The sequence below is a fragment of the Felis catus genome, chromosome B3, assembly GCF_018350175.1.
Source record: "Felis catus isolate Fca126 chromosome B3, F.catus_Fca126_mat1.0, whole genome shotgun sequence".
Lineage (NCBI taxonomy): Eukaryota > Metazoa > Chordata > Mammalia > Carnivora > Felidae > Felis > Felis catus.
This window is the reverse complement of record NC_058373.1, coordinates 3,448,851-3,461,003: the sequence shown is the minus strand read 5'-3', so window position 1 is coordinate 3,461,003 and position 12,153 is coordinate 3,448,851. Positions and strand designations below refer to the sequence as shown.

The window sequence follows — 12,153 nt, the reverse complement described above, 5'->3', positions numbered from 1 at the left end:
CGCCGCCTTGGGACTGGGCTCCTTCCTCTTCTCTGCCCTCCTGCCCGTGGCCGCCTTTAGCCGCGGTGGTGAGCCGGGTGCTCTGGTTGCTGACTCTCGCGGGAGTGGCGGTGGTAGTGCCCAAGAGGTGGCTGGTGATGGCGATGCCGACAGTGGCAAGGGGGCCATTTCTTGAGCGCTCACGGTAGAGCGTATGGGGTCCTAGGGGCGTCCCCTGTGTGACGACACCCCTGCTTTTGCCTTTCCCCTTCCCGGGGTTATAGTTGAGGAAACCCGCAACTTACTGACCGTGTGAGCCCCAGAAGGCTGCCTTCCTTCTGTTCGTGGGGCACCAGCGGGCAGACCCAGAAGGGGACCGCCCTGTCCTTTTCCGTGCCCGTGTGTCTGGGCAGTCCGTGTGTCTGGGCAGTCCCGTGGAAAATCTTCCCCAGTTCAGCCCTTGGACCTGCCATGCTAATGCGGAGGTGGTTGTGTTTGGGGATCAACAGCGGGCGACTTGGTAGGGGAAGACAGGGAAACCAGTGCATGGAGGGAGGAGGCGTACGTACGCGGAGCTCTCGGCCCCGTCCTTGGCCCCTCTCTACAACCAGGCCAGGCCCAGCGGGTCTGCAGCCCTCAGGACCCTGACTTCCTGCTTTCTCCGGGTCACCAACCCCACATCCAACCTTGCCACTTCACCCCTCGTACCTGTGTCTGCTCATCCCGTAAGAGGTAGCGGGTTGTGCTAATAATGTCTCTGTGGTCGGATGAGTTTGGCGGACCATAGCGGAGACAAAATTCGCAGACTTCTTTGTCACCAGACTTTTCAGAGTCTTTATATGATAATGTGAAAAATTAATCTCTACGAGCTTGCTAAGGCAGGATGCTCTGGGAACTCTCTCAAACTTGTTTGGCCACAGAGCTTGTCCACAGCATCATCGTTATTGCTGTCATTTCAAGGGACGGGTGCCATGTGGCATAAGGTACATTAGGAAATTCCGGACTCGCTGAAAGAAAGCTCCCAGCCAGGAGTGGACGACCTGAAATCTGGTTCTGGTCTCACTTCTGCTCAGCTGTTTGCCCCTGGAGAGTCGCTTCGACCTACAGGTATCGGGCCCGACGTGAACAAGTGCAGGCAAGACACCCTTTGGAAATACGAAGTGGGGAATAGAAGTGCAAGAGGCTGTTATGTAGGCTACCGCTGTCATGGGCTTGCTCAGACTTTCTCAGAAACTCTGAATAAAGCTCTTGCCCCATTGGAACGGGCATCTGTTTGTGATCAGACTCCTTCAGCTTCTCCGAGGAATCCAGAAAGCGTGGAGGTCTTTGAGACGACAGAGCAAGAAGTCACTTTGATGATAGCGATTCCCGTCGAAGTTGGCCTCCCTTGGAAACGTGCCATTTCGGTCGTGAAAGGGGACGGCTTGTCACGTTCCAGAACAGCTGCCTTTCCCTCACTCAGGCTTGCCAAGCATGCTGCAGACTCCAGAGATCTGGGCGCAGGGCATTACCTACTCATGCCCAGTATCTCTCCTCGTGCTGTGGCCCTCAGAACGTGCCTCTCGGCCCACCTACCTGGCTGCTGACCAGTCCTGGCAACTGACTTCTGAAGATTCTGAGGAGGAGAGTTCACAGCCCTGCTTCCATACCACCCCCCCCCCCAAGATAGAGAGCTGCCCTTATTACAGTCTGTAAGCCTTTGAGCCCTTCTTCCTTTGGGTTCAGCCCTAATCCTTTGCCCTTGGCCCACTGGCCAGCCAGTGGCTCAGAGCCCATTCAGGTTTCCACCACCCTGCCCCGCCCCGCCTCGCCCGGGAACCCCTGTATTCCCAGTGCGCAGTAGTATGGGGACGTCTACACTCTGCCTCCATCCCCACGGCTCAGAACCCCCGGCAGCCTCATTGGCTTATAACCGGCCACTGGTTTGCAGCTAAAGAGAGGGTTTTGAGGTAGAGTGCACCCCCGGGCGACACCCAGTCGATGCGCGGCCTCTCGCCCCTGGGAAGAGAGCGAGGAACCGCGGCGCGGGGTGGAGTCAGCCGTGAAGTCCCCAGGCTCAGCCACGCGGGCGCCGCGTTCCCCACGGAGTTGGGTTCCTGTAAGTCTCAAGGCAGCGGCTCCCGTGCCCTGTGAACAGGGGACCCTGCCAGGGCTATTTCCATTGCTAGGTTTTGCTTCTTTTGAGAGGAGACTAAAGCAGCTCAGAAGTAGCAGTTTCCTCTTCCTCTTGTAACAAATCACCGCACACGTGTGCCTTCAAACGACACAGATCTGCCGCCTTCCAGACGGGAGGTCAGAAGTCCTCACGTCACGATATTGCCAGGGCTGAGTTCTGCCTGGAGGGTGTAAGGGAAGCAGCCATGTCTTTGCCTTTTCCACCCGCCAGAGGCACCTGCTTCTCCTTCAAAGCCCACCGTTTGGCATCTTCACACCTCTTGCTCTCTTCCTCCGATCGCCTTCTTTGACCCCCCTGCCTCCTTCTTCTAGGACCCTGTGATGACACCGGGCCCACCCAGATAATCCAGCTAATCCCCTAGTTCAAGGCCCTTTTCCTCTCCACCACAAGCTCTTCCTGGTTCTGTTCTGGTTCCCCTGGTCGCTCGTGTGGCCTCCTCCTCCCTCACTGTCAGCTTACTGGGAAGTCTGGTCGAGTTTCCTGCCTCGGGTGCCTCACATGTGCCCCCACCTGGACGGCCAGGGCAGTTTACTCTGAGACGGGAGTCAGCTGTCTGGCGGTTCTCCCCTGCGTGTGTCGTGGGAACCCTTCCACAGGATGAGGTCACACCTTACTCACACGGTGGTGCCAGCAAAGGGGTGGCACCGGTCTCAGCGGAAGCGGAATGAAACCTCTTTTCTCATCCCAGTGACCTTCCCCGAGTCAACAGATGGAGTGGTGTGGCCCGTGGAAGAAATGCTCTACCTTCTGGACAGGCCCTCGCAGGGCCTGGCTTTATCGCTGTCATGTTTCTGCCTGTCCTGGTGTTTGATTCCAGCTGGGGATGGGAGGCAGAGGCCACCCGCAAAACACCTTGCCGCTTATGGCCTGGAATCCTCCCTGTTCTGGCATAAAGGGGCAGATGGTCCCCTTGTGACGCCGCGTGGCTTCGCTGTCAGCCTGAGACTTTGCAGCGGAATCCCAGCTCTGCAGGAGTTGTGTTGAGCAGGTGCCGTGCCACACTGCGGTCCCTCCCGGGTTCTGAGGGGCCTTGGGGTTCCTTTCCTTCCCGGAGTCAGCCAGAGAATGAATAGTTCCAAAGGCACCTCTAGATCGCCCAACCTCTTTTAGCCAGCCAGACAGGACAGCTGGTAGTCTTTCCGTCTGCACCTCCCTGCTCCCCACCCCCCCCCCCCCGATATGTTTCGAGGAATATTCACTTAGCTCTTTCGCTGTTCCTTTGAAAATGAGAAACGTCAAACGTATTTCAAAGTGGGGATTAAAATAGAAACTAACTTTACTGAAGACGGGGAGGTGTGGCCCAGATTGGACCCAGATCGCAGCTCTCCCACCGTCGGGGAGGAGAGTTCCTTCTGCCGCGCGTTCTCCTGTGGTCGAGTTAGACCGAGGCACTGGACTTGTTTAAACGTCAAAGCCGAAGAGGTGAAACTTAAGAGATCCGTAGGATTTTGTAGGGGCCCGGCTGTCTTTGTTTTGTTTTTTGGGTTTGGGAAATTTAAGGCCTGGCTTGTTGCTTTTCTAGCCACAGGGCGTGGTATGGTCAGTGTAACGCAGCCGGATTTCCTCGTTCAGATGCTGATCACAGTGGGGCACAAGCGGAACGGATGGCTCAAGTGTGCATTTGAACCCATGTTTAAAATGCTGGGCGCGGGTAAGGAAAGTGAACGAATAGGCAGCTGAAGCTTGGTCTGGAACAACAGATGGGAGCAGCTGGGGTCTTTGAAGGTGAATGAATCCATGGCTGGTTTTATGGGGTGAGTATGTAGGGGTGAATGAGCAGGGCAGACTTTGCCCCAGAGCTACTTAGGACTTGGAGGTGATACATTAGGCTTTGGGGAATCTTTGGAAGAGGGGGATTGATTTCGGTGTGTGTCCTTCTCTGGAGTTCATGGGACTCGTGCTGGGGTCCTCGTCACCTCAACCCAGAGGTCCTGCCTCTGAGGCTGGCCGACATCAGCCTAAGGAACCCTGCTTTTGCATAGCAGCTGCTCAGACACGTTGGGGAAGCAGGGAAGCTCCCAGGCCCCACAGGAGAAGTCTCTTCCTCGATTCATGCCTCCCCAGGTCTTCTGGGCTTTCTTACGTGACTTTGTTTTTTTGACATCCACTGTATTTTGGTCACTAACTTCATGAATGTCGTGATTCATGGGAACGAGAGATGCCAGAGGCTGTATGGTCCATTCCTTCTTGCTGTGTGTTTCAGGGCGATGATTTTGTGCTGATGGCAAAAAACAAAAACAAAAACAACAACAAAAACCATCTAGGGAGCAGGCAAGCCTTTGCCCTGGTGCACACTCTGTCGCTGATTTCGCTTCTTACGTGAGAACAGTTTCATTTACTTAGTTTCTTGATTTGACTTAGCTAGAAAATGCCCGTAGAGACATTTCACTAAGAAAGCAGTTCATTTACTAAATGTTGGCCTCACTTGTAATTGGAAAAGCTTTATCTCTCTGTTTTCAGATCCATGAACATTAGAGCGCAAAAATCTCCCGGGAGTATCGTCTAATTGGGAAAAACAAGCTTTTATCGAGTTAAATCAAATTTTAATCACAAATAAATTTGAACATGGTTTTCCAGAATATATAGCTTTATACCGTGACCTGGGTGATTATTACGCGGGGCTCCGAGATAAAAGTGAAATGAAATGAAATGAAATGGACCAGAGCCGGGGAGGACACAGGGCTTCCCTGCAAAGCTGGCTCTCTGTTGCTGGTTTCCCTTCTCTCTGAACACTACATAGGCTTTGGAATGACTTTCCACTTTCGCTGCAGGTAGAACAAGTCAGCCAGTTGGCTGTGTTTATAGAGGCGGCTTTAGACTATCACAAACAGTCCACAGAGATTCTGCAGGAGCTACAGAGCAAGCTACAGACGCGGTGAGAGCCTTTGTGTTCGTTACAAGCCCGGGCTGCAGGGTTGGACCCCATCAGAATCAATCCCTCTGTCTGTCCCTTCGTCTGCTTCTTCCCACCACACCATCCTGTTTTGAATTTTCTTTAGCTGGCTTCCATGCTTGGGTGTGGGATAGCACTAACGCTGTCTAAAGCCCTTTTCTGTGACCTGTGTTCGTTCAGGCCACCCAGACACAGTTGCTCACCCTACAGAACCGTCCTGGCTTCATGGCTGATTTGGGAACTTAAGCTGGGGATGGCGATGGCTTATACCTCCTTGCCAACATCTAGGGATGTGGAGAAGTGTGACACAATACTCAGAAAATATGTAAAAAGATGTGTTTTTTACCTCACCAGTACAGATGTGAGGCCACATTCATACTACTGACTCTTAGAGGCATTGAAAGAGTCCAAAATAACCTTCTGAATGATCAAAGAAAGACTGCTGTTTCTCTTAGCCTTTAATGATGCTGTGTTCTATACTTCTCTGAAAATTAGTAGTATCATCCGTCGTGTGCCCAGTGACCCTATTAGTTAAAGTAATGGGTTAACAAATCTACCCTTTTTCTTGACCGGGTTTTGTAACAGAATATTGTTTTTGTATGAGATTATGATAATGGGAGAACTGGGAGGGATGTTTGCTTAAACCAGTGCCAGAATTCTAGAGGGAAGACACAAGGTGGGGCTGGTCTCTGAAGCATCCAGTTCGGTAGGCGGGGCGTGCGCGCAGCGCTCACGTGAGCGTGTTTGCGTAATCCTCTCTCCATATGAGCAGAAGGAGAGAAAAGGCAGCCAACGCTGTGGAGTGTCCAGTGTAACCCTGGCGCCTGACCGATGCCTCAGAGACCCTTATCAGAGACACGCTCTTGCAGATACAAAGTTGAAAAACTCCACTGGGCACCTACACCTATCACTTTGAGCTACTCACGAATCAGTGCGTAAAAACCACCCCCGTCACGACTGCCACCCGTCACCCAAGTCTGTAGGCTCCTCAAGGCAGAGCAACTGTATGTCTGGAGACTCGGGCTTCTCCCTCGGAAGTCTGACCGGTCTCAAAATGCTTATTTCAGAATATCGGCCGCATCCAGCGTTCCCAGACGAGAATATAAGCCCCGGCCCATAAAGAGGAGTCCTAGTGAACTCAATGGGGTGTCCACCACCTCGTCAGCGAGGACAACAGGTAAGATGACCATCGTGTGTTGCTAAGTGTGCTCTTCAAGGAGGTGCTGCCCGAAGCTTTTGCTTACTGCTTGTTGCTGTATTTGGTGTGACCCTGTATTTGACCCTGACTTTTTTTCTTTGGCTGTTGGGTGAATCCCCTTTCCCACCCCATTAGTGCCCCTTTGCCTGCTTCCTGGTTTTGGATACTTCTGTCAAGTTTTGAAAACCGGCACCAGGAAGAATTCCATCACTTACTGCCTTCTAATACGTTAAAACCTTGGCCGTGGAACCTTCGTGCCGCATTGTCCTCTGTCTTTACATTTTTAACTCTTTCAAAATATTGCCCTAGTTTTTAGAAAAGTGTGAACATTTGTTGAGCTCCTGCTATAAGCTAGGCACTGTCTTAAGTGCTGCATCATTATTTTTTAATTAGACAACTGACACATATATATTTTTGGCTGAAAGGATCCAACAGAGAAAAACAACATTCAGGTGGTGTAAGTCATGCTGGAGGTCTTTTGGTCACCCCCTCCATCCCTGTCCCTTCCCTAGATGTAACTGCTGTTAACAATTTGGTATGAGCACTGTCCTGTTTATGTGCACGTATATGCATACACCTGCACTATATACGCACAGTTTTAGATTATTTTCTGTTTCTCAAATACAAGATCTTACTAGGTGTATTCTTCTGCCTCTTGCTTTTGTAAATGCATCGCTATCTCTTGGAGTTATTACTGTGTCATGCGCATGGATCTATCTCTGTCCCACAATTTTTTAACGGCTTCATAGTTTTCTGTTATATGTTACCATGTCCCTATTAGTGGACACTAAGGTTGTTTCCAATTATTTGCTGAAAACAGTATACTTTCATCTGCCTCCATGTGCTCATGGCAAGTCTTTCTTGGAAGTGGAATCCTGAGTTAGAGAGAATGCAAATTAGAAGTGATAGTAGCTATTGCCAAATTACCTTTCAGAATGGGCACAGTACTTTTGACGTAGTAATGCCTGTTGCCCCACACCCACATCATTCGACTTCCATTTTTGCCAAGCATTCATGGGTAAAAAATTGTATCCTACCTTCCTTGTCGTAAATAGGGAAGTTGAACATTTTCTTCCTCTCTGTATTTTAGTTTGCCATTTGTATTTTCTCATGTCTGAATTGTCTGTTCATGTAATTTATTTGTTTTTTCTTTTAGGTCATTTACTTTGTCTTACTATTCGTAAGAATCCCTTACATATGGGGATATTGATAGCTTTTTTTCTGTAGTTTGTTGTTGTGTACGTGTGTGTGTTTCGTTTTTTGTTTTCTGTGTTTTGTGTTCTCGTTTTTTAGTTTTATTTAAGTGATCTCTGTGCCCAACCTGGGCTTCAAACTCACGACCCCAAGATCAAGAGTCACGTGCTATTCCTACTGGGGCCAGGTGCCCCAGAGTTGTGTTTTTAGAGTTCTCTATATATTGTAAACACAAGTCCCTTGACAAATACATGGTTTGAAAACATTTTCTTTCACTCTGTAGCTTTTTATTCTCTTAATAGGATTTTTGATAGATCAAAAGTTTTTAATTTTGGTGCAGTCCAATTTCTCACTTCTTCCTTTTAGGATCATGCTTTTGGTGTGAAGTCTTAAGAATCCTTTGACTAGCCCAAGATCCTAAAGATGTTCTTCTGTGCTTTTTCCCCAAAGTTTCACACTTGCACGTTTCAGTCCATGGCCCACTTTGAGTTAGTTTTTGTATGACCCTGAAGTTGAAGTCTCATTCACCCATGAATTTCAAACTTCTCTGCAGCACATCTGCCCGTGGGAGCTACACGGTCTGGATTTTCTTCCAATGCTATCACTATCCTTTCAGATTTTTTTTTTTCAATTAAAAAATAAAAATGATGGGACTAATATGTGTATATAGTCCTAAAAAGAAAATGGTGCTACAAGGCCTTTAATGAAAGGCAGCTGTCTCCCTTTATGCCCTCTCCCCATCTTCATTTCCTGTTCTTGGAGGAAAGCACCTTCAGCTCTTTGTTGGGTATTTAGCTCCATTGTTCTAAATAATATGCTATTAGTTCTTGATTTTTTTGGTTTGGGATAATATCTGTGGTTTCCTGATACGGCAGATGAGCTCTTTGCTCCCTGTCCTCGGCCTCCCATACACTTCCCTGTCCCACTTCCTCCTTCCTCCTTCCAGGTTACTCGTAATCACCATTTTCATTGTAGAACCATCACTTTGATCATGCAGAACTCTTACGGTGCCTCCCCTCTGCGCCTCGTTGTTGTGTTCAGTGTGGTGGCCTCTGCTGCTTGAGGGAGACACGGGCGGGCCCGTGACATTTCTGGCTGCTCTTGGGTGACTCACTGGAGTGTGTGAATGCAGGCACACGCAGCACTCAGAGCGCTGCCTCATGTAATAGTCACCGTGCCATCTGGATTTGAAGCTGGGCTTCCCCTTCTCAAGCTCTGGCCTGTTATAAGGGTGAAGATTGGTGTCAGGAAAGGGGTTGTAGTTGGCCTCTTCTCTCTTTTTCCGTCTACCACTTCTGTTCTTAAAGCTCCAGGGAGCATATTTCCAGCTCTCTTACAAGTCTTTTTAAATGTCTCTCTCCCTCGGGGTACCTGGTAGCTCAGTTGGTTGAGCGTCCCAACTCTTGATTTTGGCTCAGGTCATGATCGTAAGGTCATGGGATTGAGCCCTCCGTTGGGCTCCACACTGAGCATGGAGCCTGCTTGGGATTCTCTCTCTCTCTCTCTCTCTCTCTCTCTCTCTCTCTCTCTCTCTTTCTCTCTCTCCCTCCCTCCCTCCCTCTCTCTCTCTTCTCTCTTTCTCTCTGTCTCCCTCCCTCCCCTTCCTCTGCCCCTTTCCCCTGCTCGCACTCTCTCTAAAAAGAAAAAAATCTCCCATGACTTGTTGTGAAATAAGAAAAACATAAGACATCCCCCTCCTTCAAGCTCTCCAGAAATTTCTCTAAAAACCCTTTCTCATCTCCATCTCCTGACCCATCTATAGCATAGATGAGTTTGGGGTCAAGAGTTGTGAAAACTGGTTTCTCATCTCTTCTGGTTTGGTCTGTGTGTTTGCAAGTTCTATGTGGCGGTCTCATGGGTATCCATTTTTCTTTTTTAAATAGTTCTGGAGCCTTAGATACGACTTTGATTTTCATATCCTATAACAACCATTTATAATGTTATGAGCATAAAAATAATATTCACAGCAGTATCACATAGTGTTCTATCGTTACATTTCCATTGTCATTCGTATTTCTGTTGTCTTGCTCGCTCTGGCCTCATCGTAAGTCTTGAAGTAGGGCGGTGTTAATTCTCTAGCGTGGCTGTCTCTTTCAAAGTGGTTGGTTTCTTCTAGTAGCATTTCCATGTGAATTTTAGCATCCGCGTTTTCATTTTTACAAAACAAAGCGTGCTCAGGTTTTGAATTGGTTGAGGTTGAACCTGTACATCAATTTAGGGGGAATTTACAACTTGACAACATGGGCCTTTCCAGTCTTGAACACAGCCTACTTTATTTTCCACTTATTTAAGTTTTCTTAATTTCTCCAGCCATGTTTTACTATTTTCAGCAGATGGGTCTGGTACATTTTTAAATCAATCTCTCAATACTTCAAAAATTTCATATGATTTTAAATAGCATTTTAATAAAATTTCAGGTTTTAACTTCTTATTGCTAGCGTATGGGTGTACAGTTGGTTTTTGTGGATTGGTCTCGTTTCCTGCCATGTTGCTAAATTCACTTATTAGTTCCAGCAGCTTTTTTGTAGACCCTGTAGTTTTTCTATAAAGATGATCACGTCGGGGCGCCTGGGTGGCGCAGTCGGTTAAGCGTCCGACTTCAGCCAGGTCACGATCTCGCGGTCTGTGAGTTCGAGCCCCACGTCGGGCTCTGGGCTGATGGCTCAGAGCCTGGAGCCTGTTTCCGATTCTGTGTCTCCCTCTCTCTCTGCCCTTCCCCCGTTCATGCTCTGTCTCTCTCTGTCCCAAAAATAAATAAACGTTGAAAAAAAATTTAAAAAATAGATGATCACGTCATCCACAAATAAAGGCAATTTTACTGGATGTCAGGATGGCCTTTATTTGTTTTTCTTGCCTTTTTTGCACTTGCTAGAACCTCTGGTATCATGTTGACTAGGGGAGTTGGAGTGGACATGCTTGCCTTGTTCTTGATATGAGAGGAGTGGCATTCGGCATCTCCTAATTAAGTATGATGTTAGCTGTAGATTTTTCATAGGTGTCTTTTTTCAGATTGAATTCCCTTCCAGGCATAGTTTGCTGGGAGTTTTTATCAGGAATGAATTTTAGATTTTGTCAAATGCCTTTTTTGGCATCTGTGGAGATGATAATATGTTTTTATTTTAGTTTGTTAGCATGGTGACTTCAGTTAAATTAATTAAAGCAGTCTTTTATTCATGGGATAAACCCTTTGTGAGAAAGGTTGTTTTTTTTTTTTTAAAGTAAACTTAATTTTAGAATAGTTATGGGTTTATAGAAAAGTTGCAGAGATAGTACACTATTCTTATATACCTGTAACTGTTTCCCTTGATGTTTTTCTCCCCTTATTATTAACACCTTACTAGTGTGGTAATCCAGTGAGACTGTATTGATACATCATTAACTAAAGTCTGTACTTTATTCACATTTCCTTAGTTTTTACCTAATGTCCTTTTTCTGTTCCAAGATCTCTTCCAGGACACTGCATTGTATTTGGTCATCATGTCTGCTTAGACTCTTGACTGTGACAGTTTCTAAGACTGTCTTTGTGTTTAATGAGCTTGGCAGTTTGGGGGAGTAGTGTTCAGATATTCTGTAGAATGTTCCTCAGTTGAGATTTGTCTCGTTTATTTTCAGGATGAGACTGGGGATTTGGATGTGGAGTCAGGGCCACACCACAGAGGCCAGGTGCCATTCTTGGGGTATATTCCATCAACACGAATTATTTATTACTATTGATGTTAATTGTAATCGATGCTGTTGTTGACCCCCTGGCCAACCCAGTGTTTCTCAGCTTTCACTGTAAAGTTACTCTTTAAAATAAATGTTTCCCTGTGCAGAAGTTTTTTTAACCACAAATTAAATTTCCTTATAGATCTCAGGCTATTGAGGGCATCTGTTTCTTCTGGAGTGAGCTCTGGTAGTTTGTGTCTTTCAGGGTATTCGTCCATTTCATCTAAGTTGCCAGATTTATTGGCATAAAGTTGTTCATATATTCCCGTATTTTCCTTGTAAGCTCTATAGAGTTTGTAGTGATCCCACTGCTCTCGTTTCTGATAGAAAATTTGTATCTTCTCTCTTTTTTTTCTTGGTCAACCTGCCTATTGATGCCTCGGTTTTATTGCTGTTCTCAAAGAACCCGTTTTCTGTTACATTGATTTCTCTCTTGCTTACTGTTTTCTAGCTCACTGAGTTCCACCTCGATCTTTGTTATTTCTTCTCTTTTGGATTTCATTTGCTCTTCTTCATGTAATTTCTTGAGGTAGAAGCTGAGGTCACTGCGTCCTTTCTTCCTTCCTAATCTGTGTGTTTAGTGCTGGTCTTTCCCTCGAAGTACCACCGTTAGCGGTAACCCGTAGCTCTTGGTATGTTGTCTCCATTTTTGTCCTCTTCGGAGTACTTTCTAGTTTCACATTTGATATCGTCTTTAACCCATGGTTTACTTCCCTACATTTGGAGGATTCTCCAGATACCTTTCTGTGTTAGATTTCTAATTAATTCCATTTTGGTCGACAACGTAGTCCGTGCGAACTGTACCCTTTAACATTTTTTGAGACTTGCTTTATGGCCCAGAGTAGAATCCATCCTGGTAAATGTTCTTGACTTGAAATGCACGTGGATTCTATTCGTGTTGGGTAGAGTGTTCTACAAATGTCAATTAGGTCACGTTGCCTGATAACGTAGTTCAAGTCCCCTGTGTCCTTAGGGATGTTTTGTCTATTCTTTTCTATTAATTTT

General features: G+C 47.0%; 1 protein-coding gene across 10 annotated transcripts in view; it reads left to right on the top strand.

The window, feature by feature from the left end:
• Positions 1-12,153, top strand: part of SH3GL3 (SH3 domain containing GRB2 like 3, endophilin A3) — a 137,480-nt gene that overhangs the window by 102,054 nt on the left and 23,273 nt on the right. For all 10 annotated transcript variants that reach the window (XM_045058735.1, XM_023254842.2, XM_023254841.2 and 7 more), the window contains 2 exons: positions 4,927-5,030; positions 6,116-6,225. In XM_045058735.1, the coding sequence (XP_044914670.1) occupies positions 4,927-5,030; positions 6,116-6,225 (214 nt within the window). The remainder of the gene's footprint in view (positions 1-4,926; positions 5,031-6,115; positions 6,226-12,153) is intronic.